This window comes from Coenobita brevimanus, chromosome 93, assembly GCF_032717465.1.
Source record: "Coenobita brevimanus isolate Jiangsu-jjx chromosome 93, ASM3271746v2, whole genome shotgun sequence".
NCBI classification, from domain to species: domain Eukaryota; kingdom Metazoa; phylum Arthropoda; class Malacostraca; order Decapoda; family Coenobitidae; genus Coenobita; species Coenobita brevimanus.
The window spans coordinates 47,488,102-47,509,579 of NC_137046.1; the positions used below are offsets into that span (position 1 = coordinate 47,488,102).

Below are 21,478 nucleotides of genomic sequence, written 5' to 3' on the forward strand. Positions count from 1 at the left end.
GAAAAAGGGGCCCTCCTCCTAGGCCTCCTCCACACCACATGCAAGGAGGACAATGACTCGGGAATGGAAATGGCAGACAGACCATTTGCCTGGAAGATGGCAGGCAGATGCCAAGCAAGGACTGCCAATTCCCCCCCCCCCCCCCCGGAGAATGCCTAGGAAACCTCCACACACACAGTGATGATGGTAGGGGCAGAGGATAAGGCTAATGATGGCACCAACGAAAATGGGGGAGAACCCCACACCATCTGGCCTCCAGGGCCAGCGACAGAGGCAGCTGCAGGACCCTTGGCTACCTCCTCCACAGTAAACTCTACCACCCCTCAAGCCCCAACCAAAGGCATAGGGTGGGAAGGGTAGGGGGTGACAATCGATGAACAATGGATGAAAACGTTGCCCCCCGTCCAGTGAAGTCAGGAAGCCAAACTCCTTCCATATGTGGAACTACCACACCTGGCCCACAACCTTAGCAGCCATATTGCTAAAAAAAAGACGAGATGAGAAGGTGAAGTGAAACTGCTAACCCCAGACGTCAGCCTCACTCGGGTGAGAGAGCAATCAAATACTGCTCCTTGATAATGCTTGATACTCTCATTCAGCTGCTGGACTGGAACTGACTTGATACTCTGAAGCTTATCTTTGCAACACTGATATTTATACCCAGCACTGGAACGTTCTGGAAAAGGATTGTTCTGGGAAGCTCTGGCAATCATGCATCCAGAATGTTCCACGACATTTAAAATTTTCAGGAAAGATGTAGATCAGAACAGGTATGTTCCAGAATATTCAAGGGCATTCAGATTTCTCTGGAAAGATGTAGAAGAGGACAGATATGCACCTTCTGGAACATTCCAAAAAATACAAGTGCCAGCCAGAAAAACCCAGACAAGTTTGTCCAAAAACTGTTACTGGTCCACCCAGACTACTAGCTCCAAAATTTTACTAATCCAACACAGAATTTACTAGTCAGTGACTAGATAAATAGTGTTAAATCCCAGCCTGTAGTTAAGCATATCTTAAAAAAAAAAAAAAAAAAAAAAAAAAAAGTGCTGCAGGCCATGTTTGTGAAAAGGAGCTAGAAATCTTAATGCTTGAATGATGTACGGTATATATAAATGATCATATGGCCCAGTTCACTTGGCACTGGGTTGATATATCATCCACTTTTATGCTTTGTATGTGTATATAACTGGATCCTAACCCATATCATCTTTTAGGTCAGAATAATGGTGATACTGATGACAGAATTTTATATTTCATCTCACAAGACAGAGCTGAACAGCCTGACCAGTAATAATGTACAATAGTATAGTACAGTACTTACTGTCCACATACGATACTAACACCATACCTGTGGTGGTAGGTGGTGGTGACCATCATTCACTCACTTGATTTAGTGTTGCCTTTATCATCCTATTTCTGTCTGCCCTCATCTCTTTCTGCTTCTCCCTTTCCTTCCTGTCACTTCTTTCTTACACTTCTCTCCATTTCAGGTGCCACAACACTGACTGACAACTCTAGTGGTTTCCTATACCCCAAGAAACCATTTACAACACTGGGTGGTAACCATATAACCAGATCATGGGATGACGTGGAGCCAACTAGAGTGCCTGTTAAGCAAGTGGAGAGACACAAATGCAGCATCTTCCCAAGAACCATACCGGTACCTCAAGTTTTCCTTACACCTCAGTCCTCACCACAGCAAGGTGTTGTCAACTGCAAGGAATTATAGGCTCCTACATGGGACAGCCCTGTGGGGGCAGTTGCTTGTTGGTGTTGATAGGTCTGCTTGGCCAGACAGACTGAGGCTGATCAACAACAGCAACAATACTTGTACAGTACTTCAAAAATTAATGGTTGAAGAAATTTCTCAGAAAACTTAGACAACAGCAATATAGGATAGTTGGCTTATGCAAGAAAAACAGCCTAGCCAGAACAGTATCGATCAGAAATCCTGGATAATCACACAGGCTAACCTTAACCTCTAGGTGTAAGACGAATAAAAAACTAGGATAAACGGGAACACTGGTATGGTAACATGAAGGGCATGCAATGAAAAGACACACACACACACACACAAAGCATTTCAGAAAGATTTTTGGTGAGAAGATCGCCTGTGGAGCATCCTTGACAGAACCCATACTGACGATCAGAAAGAAGGTTATGATAGGAAAGACGCTTTAAAATTTTTCTGTTAAGAATAGACTCAAGAACTTTTGAGACACTGGATGTTAAAGCAATACAGCGATAGCTGAGGGTTGGGAATGGTCATCCTTCTTTGGGACTGGCTGAATGAGAGCAAACTTCCAGCAAGAAGGAAAGGTACAAGTTGACAGACAAAGGCGACAGAGTTTACCCAGGCAGACTGTAAGTAAAGATGCACAGTTCCTGAGGACAACAGGAGAGACTCCATCAGGCCCATATACCTTGTTAGTACTGAGGTCAGTGATGGCAGAAAATACATCAGCTGAAGAAATTTTAATGTCAGCCATGAGGAAGTCAGAGGGGGAAAGTGATGAAGGAACAGCAATGGAACTGTCTAAAGTGGAATTGGAGAAGAATGTTTGAGTGAAGAGATCTGCTTTATCAGTAGATGAAACAGCTAAAGAGCCATTAGAGTAGAAAAGAGGAGGGAAGGATGATGAGGTAAAGCTGTCAGAAAAATTTTTGGTAAGGTGCCAAAAGGAGCATGAAGAATTAAGTTGGAGAGTTGAGAGCATTTAGTACAATTGAAATTATTTTTATCAGTGTGAAGAAGACCAGACTTAGCACAATTATGGGCGGAAACATGAAAAGGCTGTGATTCAGGGGTGGGTTGGCTCTGGTGCCTTTTATAGGCCCTCTCTTTGTTAGGGGTAGCATTAGAGCAAGCGTGATTAAACCAAGGCTTTTTTCATTATTAATAGGATATGAGAAAGGAATGTATGCTTCCATGCCCGAGAGAATAACCTCTGTAATGCTCAAGGGACACTCAGATGGCTCCAGGACAAGGAAGCAATAATCCTTCCAAAGTACAGTAGTACTGCCTGAGGGCCTCCCAATCAGCAACTCCAAAGTGCCACAATCGACGTCTCTTTGGAGGGTCCACAGGACGTACCAGAGCAATAAGACAGGTTAAGGTAATTGAGGTGTCGTGTGCAGTTTTGTTGTAAGCACCGTTTTTTAAAAACATCAGAAATCGCGTTTAAAGTCTGCACTCTTTCAACTAATCATACCGTAACTCCGTTGTTTTTAAATATAGAGATCTCATTAAAAAAGCAAATGAAGGATGATTTACGCAGAATGAGACTGTGTTGTTAATATTTTAAAAATAGTAAGAATGAATATATACATACTAGGTTTTTTCAAAAGGTCCGAAATTGGCGTGTTTGTTTATGCAACTTCAACAAAGTATAACTCAGTTATTAATAAAGATAGCAACTTCAATCAAATACCAAAGAAAAAGTTTATGGTGCTCAATATAAATATATCATAATTTTGTTGTATCACACATTGCAGCATGGAACACCCAGTGTTCCATAGTGACAAAATTTTCACTCAAAGTTCATTCCAATTCAACCAATAACTCAGTTATTTTGTGCATAAATTTCTTAAAATAATATTCATAATAAAGAGAAAAACATCATAATAATATGCACTGGAAATATCTTGAGATTGTGTAATGGTTTTGGTCGTTGATGGCGGTTTACATGTAGGACCCTTTCCTTGGCCAACAGTGGTGTTATCACCCTGACCATCACCATCACCACCACCACTTACAGACCCTTCACCATCATCCTGGCCATGCCCTTGGACACTAGGGGCATTATCACCACCCCCATGAGCCACACATAATGCCACACTATCACCACCAGCAACTCCAAGCCCTTCACCACTTTCCTGGCCATGCCCTTGGCCACCAGGAGCACTATCACCACCCCCATGAGCCACAGGTAATGCCACAATATCACTATCACTATCGCCACTATCCACTTGTGGCTTACTATCACCACGTGCACCAGTTTCACCAGGCTGCTTGTGGTGGTAAAAATGACTCACTCTGAAGGCAACAGAGCCTTCATCAAGCCGGCCTTCTTGTACCTCTGATGCACCAGCATATAAGTCATCCACGTATTCACTATCAGAATACATTATTACCACAATGATTGTAAAAAAGGATGCTTGAAACAGGTTCGAGCGCGTGACTGAAAGCGGGGAAAAAAACTGAGGGAGATGCAGTACCACCAACACAAAGCGCTAACGTAGCTAAAAACAGCACACATCATAATCATTAGCATACAAACTTATGAGTTAATGCAAAACGAGTTTGACCTTCCAGAACATGTACGAGCATCAGAAAAATTTACCTTAAAACATGGTAAATAATGTATGTTATTACTCATACAGATTGTTACATGCTAACGGTAGCAAACATACCATAGCAAAAACATTGGCGGTGTTGCCGGCTCCCATCATGCCGTTTACAACAAAACCCCTTGCAGATCAGACCTGTCAAACCAGCCCACCACAAAAATTGATTTCACCAGTCTTTTTCAGAAGACTTTCAACCCTATTTCCAGTGCTGTTTTGATGTATCTGACATGCCACGGATTTAGAGGAAGGGTCAAATTTGTGGTATATGCAGAAAACTCAATTTCGGTTGAGGAGGCACTTACAACAAAACCGCACGCGGGGCCTCGATTAGGTTGTGATCGGAGGAGCCCAACAAAGATAAAAGATTAACAGTGTAAGCAGAAGGATAGTTGTAAGGAAGAGGTCAAGTATATTGGAACTCTCTCCAAAACGGGCAGGGTGCTGTACAAGCTGCTCTAAGTCATTAAGGATAGATAAGATGTACAGTAGGCTTGTTCACCAGGCGGATCAGTGAAAGGAGAGAAGAGCCAAAGGTGGTGGTGAACATTGAAATGTCTTAGAATGAAGATTCCAGAGAAAGGAGAAATGTACTGTATACCGTGGGATGTGTTCCATCGTAGAAGACAGTCGAAGAATTTTTCTTCATCAGTTGAATTAGGGTATATAATATATACCCTAATTCTACAGACTAAGAAAAATTCTATATATATTATATGTAAACAGCATAGATATATTTTGAAATTATTTAGTAAATATACACTATTTGGTAAATATGACTGCATAAATGATAGGTTAGGTTAGATTACCCTAAGTCTGGTTAGGTTAGCATTAAATTGGTTAGTTTAGCATAAATAAGGCTACATTAGAATAAATAAAATTGGGTTATTACAAAAATTCTGGTTATGCTTGGGTAACCTGGCACTGATAAGGGTTACTGGTATTTAGTTTGAAAATGGCATTCTAAGATAGCATCCATCTGTCTTCATGCACCACAAGAAGGCATCTGTTTGGAAACAAACACTCATTTTTAAATACTTTCACCACTTTGAAAAGCAAGAGACTGATGCGGAGAGTGTATGTGAGTGAGGTGGAAGGGGAGAAAGGAAGGGAGAGGCCAAGGATGAGATAAGGAATGGAGTAGAGAAGTACCCTATATGAGAGAGAGTGGTGTGAGCTGGAAGCAGGGCAATGAAATGGAGGGGGACAGGGTGACATGGAGGCATTTTGTTTGTGGCTACCCCTTACGGTATTAAGGCGTCTGGCAATATATTGACAGATAGATAGAAAAGAAACAAAAAACTGAAACTCAAAAATCTCATCGGAAAACATATAAAGAATCCCTCGATGGACTAAGGGAAGGAAAAACAAGAACACTGAAAAATAACATGGACCCTTCAAGAAGCTCATGGAGAAGAATTTTTAAAGATTCCCAACTGAGTTAGGGATTTCTTGGTAAAATTATCATTTCTGACAAATGTTTATTTTTTGTTTCTTTTTTCTAAAACTTTACAAAATGGGGTTCTCTGTAGGATTTAGAGTGTCAATTTTATCGCAAATTACCTGTTTTCAAGTTTTTGCCCATTACCCCCCCTGAAATGAGCAACTTGTGATAAATTCTACACTAAAAATCATACAGAATTCACTAATAGTAAGGTTCAACAAAGAAAAATCTGAGTACCGATTTTATCGGAAATTGCCAAGACTGTGCGAAAAACCAGCATTCCCGTCACTGAACTAGGCTAAGCAACCTACCTTAACCTTATAAGGCCGTGCTGTATTTAAACTAAACCAGCCAAGCCTACTTTGTACAGCCGTGATCTCTTAAAAACAGAATCCTGGTCCTTTTAAAAAAAATTGACGAATTAGTAAAACCCAGTCAAGTCTAACAGGTGCACTCCACGGTCGCCATGGACAAACTAAATTCAAATTTCTCATGTTTGAAGTCACTGGCCTAAAACAAAGCAATTTGCATAGTGATTGCTCACTGGCCATTGTCCATGACTCATTCAAAATGGCCGCCTTTCACATCAGCTTGCTGATTGGCTGATGGCCTGGATGGTAAAGTGCGGTGGAAACAAACATAAGAATGCGCTCATAATTCAGAGGATATGGCTGCGTCAAGACCAGCCGCTGACCAAAAAAAAAAAAAAAAAAAAAAAAAATTGTACTAACAAAGTGCTGGTACTCAAAATTTTGTCATTGTGAGAACCACTGGCACAAGAAAATATAATGAATTCCATATTTGGCAGAAACCGATTCCGTCCCATGCTTCTGCAAGGGGAGAAAATGTTTAATATGGCCGCAAAAACAAAAACAAAAAATTCATAGGGCACTAGAAATTCTTACCATGCAATATTTTATCTATAAACCTTATTACCTGACTAGAAATATAGCTCTAAAGCACCACAAGAAAAAATGACAAAAGGTGAATGGGGCTGTAACGGCAATTATGCCCACCAACTCACTTCCACTACCTAAACATTACGGGACAACCACTAAAACACCAACTATAAAGCTTAAATTGTACGAACTTACGTTGATTCATGGTAGCGATGCTGAATCTCTATAATTAATCACACCGAAATCCAACGCTAAGTCTCCCCGGGTTATGAAGTATACTGCAAATATCTTGAGTATGGACACTACAATGTGTGTTGACGTTTTGGTGGCGGGTTGGACTACCATGGGACGGAGCAGATGTAAACAAATGATATTTTCCTCTTCATTTACACATTAAAGCAACTGCTTACCTTCAGAATGTCTTTGACGCTTCAACAAACTGCTATAATCCATGGTCTTAAAATATATTTTAAACTTTCAATAAAAAAATCCATAGCGAAGGTATTTGAAGTGTGATATTCACAAACAACAAGCCGACACGGCTACATGTAAACTGAAGACCATTTTCCATGTGAGACCAGATGCCTTTCAGATTTATAGAGTACTTAATAATGCAAAATGCATAGCGTTAATGTATCGAATACACAAACTTTGTTGCTCTTTTGTTTTCTCACATGCTAACTACCTGAACTGGAGAACTTGGTTCAATCGTCTATTGATTGTCTCAAGGATGTTCTGCGGAAATGATCAACACCGCGCTTGAAACTAGTTCGATGTTCAATGGTCTAATAAAAGTTTATTACGCCTTTTTATCTTTGAAAACTCTTTCACGTTATAGTTCTGCTAAATATCTCAAAATGCATCTACATTAAAAGAATAGTTATTTTAAGAAGTGTCTGTGGTGGGACGGGTTCGATATTAGGGCGTAACAATACATGACCATCTTTACAACTGAGGTGGAACAGCCTAATGTAATGTTGCGCATTGAGTTACGTTTGAAAATGTAGTATCAGTTAACAAATATGATGAGTTAACAGCAATATGCCATAATTAAGAATAATAATATCCAAGACGACTTCAGAATAATACTACTTATTGTTTAATAACAACCGTTATGGGGGTGTGGCTGAACAAGATCTTGGCTGGTATAAACTTCAGCGATCTGACAAAAATTTCATGTTGTTATGCTACGTGTTCAAGGGTCTACTTCTCGTCCTCACTGAGCTGGGGTTCCCTTTTGAGACCGGGTCTAGAGTATACAACGAGAGGAACAGGGCATAAAAACTTGGGTCAACCAACCTTACACGTATATTACCTCAGTTAAAGTCAGAACAGAATACAGTATTAATTGAAATACCCCGGCGGAAACACCCACTCTAGGACGGCCCCACACCAACCCCAGGAGGATACCACAGGGAGGTGTAGAGAGAGAGCGCCAGGCCTGAACGATATGGGCCTATGTACCCTAAGACCCCGGTCCCCTCTCGCTCTTAACACGGCCACCAGCAAGGAAGCAGTCCCGGCCCACTACATCTCAACCGGGCCAGCCCTCACCAGGATCGGGGTGGTACTTGTCTACAGGAAGTCCCAAGCAGCACCGCGGTATCGGCCACTGTCCATACCGTGGAAGGATCGGCCACCGTACGTCCTTCCGCTGTTGCCCCCTGCAGCACTGCGGTATCGGCCACTGTCCATATCAGGGAAGGAACGGCCACTGTATACCCTTCTGCTGCAGTCACCCCTGGAACCAGCCCCGCAGTGGCGGCCATTGTATGCCCCGGGTTGGACGTGACAGCCACTGTATGCACCTCGGCTGGCAAGCCAGGGAAAGGCAGAACCGCGGCGTCGGCCACTGTCCACGTTGGGGAAGGGTCAGCCACCGTACGCCCTTCATCTGCCTCCTCCTGTGGGAGCAGCACCGAGGTATCGGCCACTGTCCATACCGGGGAAGGGTCGGCCACTGAATGCCCTTCTGCTGGCCTCAGAGCCTATGGAACCACAACGTCGGCCACTGTCCACGTCGGGGAAGGGTCGGCCACTGTATGCCCTTCATCCGCAGCCTCTTTGGAGGAAATCTCTGGCTTGGCCCACTTATCACCCAGAGGCTATGCGGGACGCCCTTCTCACTCTCCCCACAGATGTGGTCCCCAGGAGGAGCTGCCCTTTGAGGAGTGGTGGCAGGGCCTGATCCCAGGAGAGGGAATCCACACCCTATGGATCGCCCCTGGACAACGCCTGGCACTGACGGATGCCACCCAGAAGGGACACCACAGGTAACTCATGATGGCGGTCCAGCCCCGTGGTGACTGGCAGCCCCCAGCCACCCAGGGTCTCCAGAACCCTGGGGAGGGACCTCGTGAGTCAGTCCCGCTGACAACCCTCTGCCAGGAGCAAACGATGGCAGTCGCATCTGTTGGCCTTGTTCAGCCCCAGTCCCGAGGGCAGTCCCGAGGGCCACCTGCCAGGTCGAGGCCCCACCAAGGAAGGGCCTTCCTGTACACCGGACCACAGCAACACCCGGGCTACCTCACTCCCTGCAGGTCCAAGGGGAAGGGGCTGCTGTATATAGTCCCCTTAAGACTTATTTGTGGATGACCCTGATTGCTGAATGTGTAATGGAGAGTAGAGTGACTCAAGGAAGAAACCTAGCCAGTGTTTTTGCAGGCTTTGATACAGAACAAAAAATGAAATGACGGAGCATTTTGAGTTCCGATGTTAGGGTATGGGTGAGACACTTGTACCAAGGCTAATAAGAGTACCAGATCATGTCACACAAGGGCAAATTTGTGTCCAGCTCGTGCACACCGCCACGCTGTGGATACACCTTAGAAGAGGTTGCCAGATAGTGGTTAACAGTGACTCCGGGCGACAGAGACATAAGTCCACCCGGGCTGCACGCCCCTATGACCCGGAGCACGCCCGCCGCCACCGTAGCAGGAAAGTGAGACTACCTTCTGGGCGAGCCAACCACCGACAACCACGGAGTGGGACTATTACTCTAGCTCCAGTCAGCACCCCTGAGACGGCTGGTAGCCGCTCAACCCTCTTACAGGAGACAGCCTGCAGCCACTCTGGAGGTAATAAGGAGATGGCCGGTAGCTGCTCCCGCCTTCATCAGGAGATGGCCAGAAGCCATCCGAAGATGTCCTTAAAGAGACGGCCTGTAGCCACTCAACCCTCCTACAGGAGACGGCCGGTAGCTGCTCTGGAGGTAATAAGGAGACGGCCGGTAGCTGCTCTGGAGGTAATAAGGAGACGGCCGGTAGCTGCTCTGGAGGTAATAAGGAGACGGCTGGTAGCTGCTCTGGAGGTAATAAGGAGATGGCCGAGATCATACAGAGGCTACAGTGCACGAACAATAATTAACAACACGACGGACAAACGAGTTAGACTGCCAGCAGTGAAACCAGTGCCGCGGGCCTAGTGAGCAGAACTCCACCCGATAGATAAAACCTGGACTTCCCTCAAGTGATAGTATTTGGTTTCACTCCCCTAGGACTCCTGCTCGTAGTGCTATTCACTTTACCTGATCTTGTCCCCAAGTAATATCCTGTGTGAGACTAATACCCACAATCTAGGCCTAAGGTTTATATTTGTTCAGCATAATTACTCCTGTGATATCTACCCGTTCCACTTGTAGAATTTAGCAATACATGTGTAAGGTTGTTGCCTTGAGTTTTTGTGTCCTGCCTCTCTCTTATTTGTCTAAGCTCCGGTCTACAAAGAGAACCCAGCTACACACTAGGCGTTAAAGGGAGGGGAAGCCGACCCCAAAACACCTAGCATTACAGTATGTAAAGACATGTAGACACCGGACTCCCCACAGCACCCCTGCTACCCCAGGGTGCGACCTCTCCCTAGACGACAGCGACCTCCTCCCCAGGGTGGGTGCAGACAAGTGCACCTACTGTTGCTGTTTGGCCCTAGCCCCGAGGACCAGACTACCCAGCCAGTCCCCAAGAGTAGAGGGCCTCCCACCACGACCGGCCGCAGTCCTCGGTAGATGACGTCACCTTTGAGGGTCAATCCCGTGGCAATTGAGAGAAGGAATACCAGACGGGATCCCTCCAACACCTGGCTGACACCTGGGGACTACCCAGCTCCTGCAGCCCAGTTGGGGTCCTCCAGGCTTCCCAGTGTAACAGTGAGTGCCCAGTACATATTGTGACTATAGTGCTTGTGGTATATACAGTGTCGAGCTAATGCACTAGTGACTGTAGTGTGCCTCTATATCCATGTATGTACTGTGTTTTGCTAGTGCTCCTACCACTGTATAATATACAGCGAGACACTTGTATTCAGATTGATACTAGATCCCAAGTAACGAATGTGTGAGATCTACCATCAATTGTTGTGCAGTGTCCATTCAGTGTCCTTATGACTGGACAGTATCCTACGTGATACCAACACCACACAAACCAGTCAGAACCCTCTAGTCTGTCTAGCACAGTTGATAGTGAATAGTGTATTGCGTACAGCTCCCATCCATAATGTATGATGTTATGCTAGGTGTTTAAGGGTCAGCTTCCCTTCCCTTGAACGCCTAGAGTGCAGCTGGGTTCTCTTTCTAGACCAGAGCTTAGACAAATAAGAGAGAGGCAGGACACAAAAACTCAAGGCAACAACCTTACATGTGTATTGACTAATTCTATTGGTGGAACAGGTAGATGTCAAAACAACAGGAATCTGGCTAATAATTAGTCATGTACTAGTATTGTAGTATCGCGCAGGATACTATTTAGTCAATAGTTCAGGATAGCAGGTGAATGGCACAATAAATAATGAATGTAGTATTTCGGGCAGGGGAATAGTTCACTGTCACTTGGAGGGAAATAGAAACTGTATTTAGGCTGGGCAAGTATTACACTGGTCTTGTAGTGCAGAGGAATTACATTATAAAGGCCAAGTCTGATTTTTGCTGAAATCACTGCACTCTTATTAGATCTCTCTTCGTACTCTCACTGTGTCACTGTTTGCCTGGATCTTAATTCTCACACATTACTAAGCCTTGGACTTATGTTCTCTTGGATATTATCTGCGCGATATTCTAGTCACTATTACACTGTCACTGCACTGTTCACTGTCACTTACTGTTGGTGGGGCGGCGGCGTGGTTAGTGGGGCAACAGGAGGACTCACAGCCTGACTCCTGATGGGGGTGGAGTCCCGCCTGTGGCCCCTGTATCCAGCGGCCACGGAATCACTCGTAGGGGTCGTCCTTTCTCATCCAGGGCTAGGGGCGGTGAAGGGCCCTGAGTTGGAGTGCGGCCCTCAGGGCTGAGGCCAAACCGCCTCCTGAAGTGCGCACTTAGGTGCCTGACGGAGGACGAGGGTTGTCTGCATCGGGGTGGGGAAAGGCCTCACCCGGGGGTCCTTGGGGGCAGCCTCGGGGTGCCGGTGGCTGTGGCCTCCTGCCGTATGGGATGCTGTCAGGAGTGAGTCGCAGCGTCGGTCGTCGTCGGAGTCCGTCAGGTAGGGTCCCTCTGGAGCCGGCTGGATGGAGTACAACCCTGGGGATAGCATAGGGTCTCACCACAGGTCCTCGGGACTGGGACCCTCCTCTTGGAGGATGCCACGTCCTGGGGGTGTGGTAGCACCTGACAGAGGAGCAGCTGGTGGCCGTCTCCTGCCTTAGGGCCCGGCTGCTGGCCGTGGCCTTTTAGGGGCCTGGCTACTGGCCATGGCCTGTGCGGGGAAGCGGCCACCAGCTGTCTCCTGAAGGAGGGGTGAGTGGCTACCGGCTGTCTCAGGGGCATCTTCGGAGCGGGTACCAGCCGTCTCCTGACGAAGGCGGGAGCGGGTACCGGCCATCTCCTGAGGGAGGGCTGAGCGGCTAGTGGCCGTCTCAGGGGCACCTTCGGAACAGCTACCAGCCGTCTCCTGACGAAGGCGGGAGCGGCTACCTGCCATCTCCTGAAGGAGGGGTGAGCGGCTACTGTCCGTCTCAAGAACACCTTCGGAGCAGCTACCGGCCATCTAATGAAGAAGGGGGGAGCAGCTACTGGCCGTCTCAAGGGCACCTTTGGAGCGCCTACCGGCCGTCTCAAGATGAAGGCAGGAGCGGCCATTGGCGGTCTCCTGAAGAAGGGGCGAGCGGCTGCAGGCCGTCTCAAAAAAGGTGCAGCTACCGGCCGTTGCTGGGGTGCTGCCTGGAGCTAGAATAATAGCTCCATCCCGATCCTGTCGAGGGTCAGCTCGCCCGCAAGGTAGTCTCCTTTTCCTGCTATGGTGGCAGCGGGAGAGTTCCGGGGCATAGGGGCACGCAGACCGGGCGGAATTATGTCCCTGTCGTCCGTGATCGGGTCGCGCTCTTTCAGACCCTCCATAGGCTCCTCCTGAGGGTGTTGTGATGCCCTTAGTCGCTATTCCCAGCACTTTATATGAAAATTGTAATTTAGATAATACACGTGTAAGGTTGTTGTCCAGAGTTTTTATATCCTGCTCTTCTCATTGTGTGTTCTAGCTCCGGTCTCGAAAGAGGACCCCGCCTCTATAGCTGGTGTTTCTAGGACGAGAAGTCGGCCTAAAAACACCTAGCATAATAGTTTTTTACCTGCAAGACATGGTTTAGTGTACAAGCTGTAATTTCTCTAAGTTTATTTATAGCTAATCCAGTTTATTTTTGTACTGAATTTGTTCAGATTAATTGTAAGGGATATTATACGCCGGACCTATAGCCTATGCATATTGCTATACAAATTTGGAACTGTGATTATTGTGGTCAGTAAATCTATCTATCTATTTGTGTGTGTGTGTGAGAGAGAGAGAGAGAGAGAGAGAGAGAGAGAGAGAGAGAGAGAGATTAGCTTATCATCAGAGTTGCCAGGTTAGCTCTTTTGGCGGTAGTGCTAGTTATTCACAACTATCTAGTGTCACGTGCTGATGGATGTCGGTATAAATTATAGTAGTATTTTGAAGACTGCCAATATTTTATTCATTTTTTCCTAGCCAGACGATTCTTACCTTGAGCAGTAGCCTGTTCATTGTATTTCGAGAGGAGATTTGGCTACATTTGTGAATTTGGTCTGGTAACTCTGTGACCAGCGTCCTTCAGTCGTGTATGTCCTTGTGCGGGGAGACGACAGTATACGGTATACTTATAGAAGAAAAGGTGGTGGTGGGTCTTGCTACACACTTTCTTCAGCAAATACAGCAGTGTAAGTTTATGCTGTTTTGTAACTATACATTCCAAATTGCGATTACACTCAGCCATTACTCACACCCTTACACACCTGCCCATACTTCTGTTATGCTAAGCATTTTTAGGTCGGCTTCCTGTCCTAATAACACCTAAGGTATAGCTGGGTTCCCTTTCTAGACCGGAGCTTAAACACACCGTGAGAGGAACAGGACACAGGACAACAACCTTACACGTATATTACCAAATTCTGGATACAGGGAGCTAGACTCTGTGCGATTGCAAGAAACTGGAATTGACAATTAAGGTATATAAGTTGCAGGTATCTCGCAGGATACCGATGGACAGACAGACACTGCACTTAAGGAAAGATGCGACTACAGTTTGCTCTAGGGCTGCTTGTTCTTTATAATCTTTTTATATCTGTCCCGCGTTATACACTGGTTGTGTCTCTTGTCACTTTCACTATAGTTCGGCTGCTCAGACACTGTCATTGTACTTTAAATGTGCAGCCACTTTCACTTTCGTTTGCGGGCAGAGAAATCACAGTCACTATGGGGATATGGGGCAGGGTAGAGGGCCAACCAAGGGGGGGGGGCGGCGGCTCACAGGTGGCGCCCCAGTGTCGGCTCCGTCCCCTCAGGTGTCCTCTCGTGGAGGGGCCACGGGACTATCCGTGGGGGCGTCGTCCTTCGGGACGGGCTGTGGTCAGGCGTGTTGAAGGGCCCCGCACTGGAGGGGCTTGGCATGGGGGTCTGGCTCTTGGGACTGGGGCTGAAGATTTTCTGAAGACGCTCCTGCAGGCGCCCAGTGCGGGAAGGGCGTCGCTCCTCCTCCTGACTGGAGAGGTCATGCCCTGGGGTGCTAGGAGCGGCGTGGAGGGCCAGTCGGCTGTAGTCTCGCTCCTGCTGCTTCACCGTCAGGGTGGGGATGCGGCATTGTGGGCAGCAGGAGTCTGATAGGCATTGGTCTCCCTCTGGTGCCGGCTGGATGGAGTGTAACCCTGGGGTCAAGATGGGTCCTCTCCATCAGTCCTAGATGGATAGGTGCTCCTCCTGGAGGCTGCCTTGGTCGGGGAAGCCAAGGGTGGGACTTGCTCTGCCACCAGAGGGGTGGCTCAAACAGGGGTCTCCTTCAGGTAGTGAAGACGAAGGGCATGAGGGGCTTTTAAGATGCCCCTCCCTGGCGCAGCTACCAGCCGTCACCAAGGTCCCTTGGGCAACGGGAGGAGGGCGGCTACAGGCTGTCCCTGTCCCGTCGGTGCAGCAACCAGCTGTCACCAGGGCTCAATTTCCATGGTCTCCCTCGGGTTGCAGAGTCACAGGGGGCGAGGGGCTTTTAAGGTGCCCCTCCTTGGCGCGGCTACTGGCCATTGCCGAGGTCCCTTGGGCAACGGGAGGAGGGTGGCTACAGGCTGTCCCTTTCCCATTGGTATGGCAACTGGCGGTCACTGGGGCCTGACTCCCTGACAGGACCACAGATGAAGTGCGGCTGCCAGCCGTCACGTGCCTGGAGGGGTGGCTACCGACTGTCGCTGAAGTCCTGTATGAGGGGCGATGTGTAGGCGAAGGGTGGCTACATGCTGCCCCTTGTCTACTGGTGCGGCTGCCGGCCGTCACCAGTGTTGTGCCCCTCAAGTCAACTGCAGAAGAAGAGAGGGCGTACCATTCTCTCCCCGCATGCGGCAACTGGCCGTCACGGGTTCTGCAGGGGGGGTGCACAGCACTATGAGCGGCTGCTGGCCGTCTCTTAAGGGCGCGGCTACTGGCCGTCACTGTTGGACAGCTACAGGTCGTTGCAGGGGCATGGCTACAGGCCATTGCTTTAAAGGTGCAGCTACCGGCTGTCACTGGTACATGGCTACTGGCTGTTGCAGGGGTATGGCTACAGGTCGTTGCTTTAAGTGTGTGGCTACCGGCCGTCACTGGGGTGCCGCGTGGAGCTAGGTTTCTAGCTCCGCCCCAGTCCTGATGCAGGCTGGGTCGGTGAAAGGGTAACGCACCCAGACTGAGGTGTTCATGCCGGGTGCATTCCGGGGAATAGAGGCGCGTGGCTATATGGGACTTACATCCATATCGCACAGACGTCGTGTGCACCCTGTCTACCCCTCCGTTGTCGCCTCCTGGGGGTGTCATAATGCCTTCTGTTGTCATTTCAACTTCACTTTAACTACATTACCTATAACTGTACCTTTAATTTGGAATGAACTACCATTACAGGTGATGGAGTTCGAGTGAGGGAGTATGAGTAGATGTGGATGGGGATGCAAAGTTTATTCTAAACTAAATAAAGCAGTTTAGAAGACTAGAAAAAAATACATCACTGGGTTAAGTGAGTTAACCAGTAGCAGAAGTTAGGATGATCAGACACTGGTGTAACCGTGACCTGACTAACAATATATGTAACAATCCATATACGAGGTCCACTGCAGGATCTCGACTGGAGCGATAGTCAAAATTATTCCTTTCCCATACTGACGAAGTAAGAATGGAATGACTAGTTGTGCTATTTCAGGACAATTTCTCTTATGTTCACACAAGTGCTTTTCGTGTGCAGTAAAAGAAAAATAAAATGGTTCCTCCCAATGTTTTACATACTGAAGCCAGGCGAGGAATTTCGAAATATTGTAAATATTTTTTATTCAACTGTACATTGTTTTCTATTTCAACCAGAAAATTTGAGTAACTCAAAAATGTCAGACATAGCGAGAACATGGCACGCTTTTGTTCAATTATGTATGTACTAAGGTCTAACACAGTTGGGATAATTAAACTTTAAATGCCGGCTGTGGGAGCTCAGGTTGCCACCACACCCCCAGGAGGAGGACACCGAGGGCTAGACGGTGCGCAGAATGAGCCCGGGCAATATGGACATAAGTTCACCTGGGCTGCGTGCCCCTATTCCCCAGAACTCGCCCACCGCCACCACCTTAGTCAAAGTACACTACCTCCTGGGCGAGCTGACCACCAATAGGATTGAGGTGGAACTGGCCTAAAAGTTCCAAGCAGCACCCCAGCGACAGCTGGTAGCTGCGCATCACCTGAGCTGGCCTGTAGCCACTCAGAGAAAAAGGAGACTGCCTGTAGCCTCTCTGAATTAAGGGCCACGGCCTATAGCCGGCCACCATTGACGGCCTGTAGCCACACCCAAAAAAGGCCATGGCCTGTAGTCGGGCTGTCAAGTAGGAAACAGCCTGTAACCGCTCCTCCCTGTGCTGCTAACACCCCGTACAGAGTCCAGCGACAGCCTGAAGCCATGCTGGGGAGAGACCGGTACATCCCCTCTCCTTCTGTAGTTGCTTCGGAGGGCATGACACTGGCAACGGCCAATAGGGAGGAGATGGCCTGTAGCTGCTCCTTTCCATCATGTTGCCTTCCTTGCGGGGCTTTGGCAATGGCCTGTAGCCACGCCGACAGGCAGGTGATGGTCTGTGGCCACACTTTGTTTGTGTTCCCGTCAGGGAGTCAGGTCCCGGTGACGGCCTGTAGCCACACCCACAGCGAAGGGACGGCCTGTAGTCATCCTCCGTCTGTTGCTCAAGGGAACTTAGCAACTGCCTGTAGTCGCGCCGGAGAGAGACACCAAAGTCCCTCGCCCCTTGTGACTCCACAACGAAAGGGTGAGCTGTGCTCAGTCCTGCCCTCCGGCAGGAGCACAGATTACCCTCCTGTCCACCCCGACTGAGGCAACCTCCAGGAGGAGGACCACTGCCCCGAGGACTGGTGGAGAGGCCCCGTACTGTCCCCGGAGTTGTTCTCCCTCCGTCCAGAGGAAGAGGGCGCCCACCTGACGGACTCCGGCAGGGGATGGCGCCGCAGCCCAGACCTGATGGCGGCGTCTCCAACAGAAGAACGCAGCCGATGCGCCCCCAGGGACGTCCCCCAGACCCCTGGCCGGGCCCTCTCCCCACCCCGACAAGGGCGACGCCCGTCCTCCATCCGGCGCCTGAGTGAGCGCCTCCAATGCCTGTTTGGTCCCAGTCCCAAGGGCCAGACCCCAGTCCCCAGCCCCAACAGTGAGGGGCCCTTCCCCACACACAGCCGGAGCCCCAGCCGAGAGACGATGCCCCTGAGAGTGGTCCCATGGCCGTGGGACAAAGGGACTCCCAAAGGGCCTCCGCCTACCCCAGGCCGAGAGTTGTGACCCCTTCCCCCTGTGAAAGAAAGTGAACCTAAAGACAGTGAAATATCAGTGAGCAGTGAGGTCGGCACTCGAGGCACGAGAGTGAGTGTAACCTAATATAAGTGTACAGTGAGGCCAAGAAAGGACATAAACTAGTGAGTGTAAAAGAACAGGCACCTCAGTGAAATCAAGCTATAAGTGTACCGTGAGGCCAAGTAAGAACATAAAATAATAAGTGTAAAAGAGCAGGCGCCTTAGTGAAATCAAGTCATAATTATTGTACAGTGAGGCCAAGTAAGAACATAATATAATAAGTGTAAAAGAACAGGCGCCTCAGTGACATCAAGCAGTGAATCTACAGACAGTGACACCTCAACCCCTGTAATGGTGCCTGTAACATAGCGTCAAGATCTACTCCCCCTCTTGTGCAGTCAGTAACACCCCCTCCGTACTCCGTCTAAAAACTTAGTGCCAGAACAGTGTACGCCTCACGGAAGTGCTTCCTCACCGCGAAGTGTAATAGTGCTTTGCCCTACTAAACCAGACTTAGACTCCTGTACATCTAGTATCCTGTGCGATACACTACCCACTAATACCAGCCCATGTATTGATTTTTGCCTATGAGATTGTGTAAGATTGTCTACCTGTTCCACAGCAGTTGAACCTGTCAATATACGTGTTAGGTTGTTGCACTGTGTTTTTATGCCCTGGCCCTCTCTTGTTTATCTAAGTTCCGGTCTAGAAAGGGAACCCAGCTGCACTCTAGGCGTTCTAAGGACGGGAAGCCGCCCCATAAACACCTAGCATAACAAAACTTTTTGTAAAAGTACACATAATTATTTGCTCTTAGTGCTGTAGTTTACATGCAGTTTTCCATTGCTCTATGAAGTGTTATGATAACTGTAATGCTAGGTGAAAAAGGCCCGACTCCTCGGTCCTAAAACACCTAACATGTAGCGGGGTCCTCTTTCGTGACCGGAGCTTAGTGCAATGAAAGAGAGGCAGGACACAGAAACTCTAGGCAATAACCTTGTACACGTATATTCCCACAGTCAGACACAGGACAAAATACAGATATTACAACACGAATAGTGACACACAATTAAAACCTTACTTAGGATATTAGTATCTCACAGGATACTGACTTAACCACTACGGTTGCCAATACAGAAAGCTTATAGTGAACAGGCATACAGGGAACACGGGTGCGTGTGAGAGCGCGGGAGGGGGAGTTCACGCGGGGGAGGGGAGGGGAAGGACTCATGATGAGCCGGAACAGAGTTATAGTAATATTGGGAAAGGATACGTCTTTCTAATTCACTCTTAGTATCACTGGATAGAAAAAGGGGTTTGACATTTGATTCTATCTCTCGTTTATATTATGTTAGTTATGGGGAGGGGATGTTGTAGAGAGGGAGGGAATAGCGGGACTGGATATCTGCAGTAATATAAAGGGACGGATATTATTCTCACTTTTCTATGGTTTTCTGACAACAAGGGACATATGTATATTTTCATTATAGAGACTTCCTCAGGGGAAGAGTTCTTACTGGTTTCTTACAAGGGCGTCACTTATGAGTCAGAGTTCTCAGGACTCACTCACTGTTCTCATCCTTACTCACTCTCCCGTGATTTCACTCGCCCTGCTACTGAACATACATTTAGTCACTATATCACTGTAACCTGTTTTCTAGGGCAACGTCACACTTAACCCACCCCGTCCCGTCGACGTATGGGTACGTTGCAACGATTTGCATTTGCCAGTCCCGGCGACATACCGGTACGTCGTGCAATTGCAAGGTCCCTAATTTGCACAATTTTCAATTTTCGTGCGTGATTTTTCGTATGTATACATGGGACACCTTCCTCTATTCCTCTACAAGATGCCAAGCAGGGACAATGCCTTACACTGCATAACCTCCCCCCTCCCCCCCTCACGCCATTGTCTCGGCAATTCACCTGTTACCAGTGACCTGGCCAGTAAAGATATTCAGGGCCAGAGTGATTCCCCAATCGATGACAATGTGGAGGACAAAGTTTACATAGCATTAGAAGAAGAAACAGTCAGAAATAATGAACAGGTAATGTGGCAAAAAAAGGTCAGGTATGGTGATTAGTTAGTGAGTGAAACAATGCTTATAATGCCTATATTACTGCTTGAAAACCAATATACTCTCATACTACATATAAATTCGTACCAAGTAAATAAATAAATACCGTTTATGAGTTGTGTGAAATAGTTACTCTCCCATAGAACTCGTTTTCTTTGGTGCCAGCATGTTAGAAAACCCAGTCAGGTAAGGAGGAACTCCTACCTGGATTGAGTATTTTAAACCTCAGGTTAGCGATTTCTCCATGAATTTTCGATGTTTCTCACCAAAAGTGGAGGTTTTAGCCAAAAAAAAATTTTTCAAAAATACCTTGGGATTGGGTGATGTTGGAGGTGCGGAAAACCTCGGGACGTGACGGGTTAATATAATTTCCGTCACTAGTCTTGGGGCAATACCACACTTGACATATATTCACTCGTGTCGTGGGGGTGGTGGGGAGACACGCCGGCGTCTATTTGGCTGGGCTAGGGGCACCGCCAGGGAAAGGCATGCCGAGAGGGCACGGGACGGCTTGCAGGGGCGTCTTCTCTCGTCTAGGGCTGCACGTGGCGCAAGGGCCCGTAGTCTCCGGGCTGGGATTAGGGGTGTGGCCCTCAGGGCTGGGGCCAAACAGGTCTAGGAGTCTCTGGCTCCTGTCTCGGCCAGAGGTGGAGGTCCGTGGCCATCTCTTGGGCATGGAGAGGTTGCACCCAGGAGTCCTGGGGAGGGCCCAGGGAGGCTGAGGGCTGCGGTCCCCAAAATCAAGAGGTGTTGTCAGGTGGGGGCTGCGGCACCGTCTCGTACTGGGGCCCGACAGGTGAGTCTTCTCCAGGGCCAGGCGTAGGGACCAGAAGCCAGGGGAGGCCGTTAGGCCTCGCGGGGTCCCTCTGGTGCTGGGGAGCTGGGCGTCTGTCTCACGCAGGGGCGATGTCGGCACCTCTGTCTGGCTGTAGGGCCCGGCAATAGGCTGTGGCTGTGTGGGGGAGTCAGCGCACCTCTGGTCGTCTCTCCAGAGGCCATGGGCCCGTCTCTTCTGCAGGAGGGAGCGGCAATCGGCCGTTTCAGGGGCAGCGCCTTTGGACAGCAATCATTCGTCTCCTTTGGCAGGAGTGATTGGCAATCGACCATCTCGGGGGGAGCACCTCCAGAGTGGCAATCAGCCATCTCCTTCAGCAGGAGGAGTGAGCGGCAATCAGCCGTCTCCTTCAGCAGGAGGAGTGAGCGGCAATCAGCCGTCTCCTTCAGCAGGAGGAGTGAGCGGCAATCAGCCATCTCCTTCAGCAGGAGGAGTGAGCGGCAATCAGCCGTCTCCTTCAGCAGGAGGAGTGAGCGGCAATCAGCCGTCTCAGGGGCAGCACCTCCAGAGCGGCAATCGGCCGTCTCCTTCGGCGGGAGGGTTGAGTGGCAATCGGCCGTCTTAGGGGCAGCACCTCTAG

At 48.5% G+C, this 21,478-nt stretch overlaps 2 protein-coding genes across 2 annotated transcripts in view; one reads left to right on the forward strand and one right to left on the reverse strand.

The window, feature by feature from the left end:
• LOC145412518 (uncharacterized) overlaps positions 1 to 7,184 on the reverse strand; it is a 491,890-nt gene extending 484,706 nt beyond the window's left edge. The window contains exon 1 of the mRNA XM_080282412.1: positions 7,104 to 7,184. The gene's annotated coding sequence lies outside the window, so the exon portion shown is untranslated. The remainder of the gene's footprint in view (positions 1 to 7,103) is intronic.
• A 9,424-nt stretch (positions 7,185 to 16,608) lies between these two features.
• LOC145412425 (ketimine reductase mu-crystallin-like) overlaps positions 16,609 to 21,478 on the forward strand; it is a 31,894-nt gene continuing 27,024 nt past the window's right edge. Inside the window, exons 1-2 of the mRNA XM_080282310.1 lie at positions 16,609 to 16,768; positions 17,600 to 17,798. Coding sequence (XP_080138436.1) covers positions 16,609 to 16,768; positions 17,600 to 17,798 — 359 coding nt within the window. The remainder of the gene's footprint in view (positions 16,769 to 17,599; positions 17,799 to 21,478) is intronic.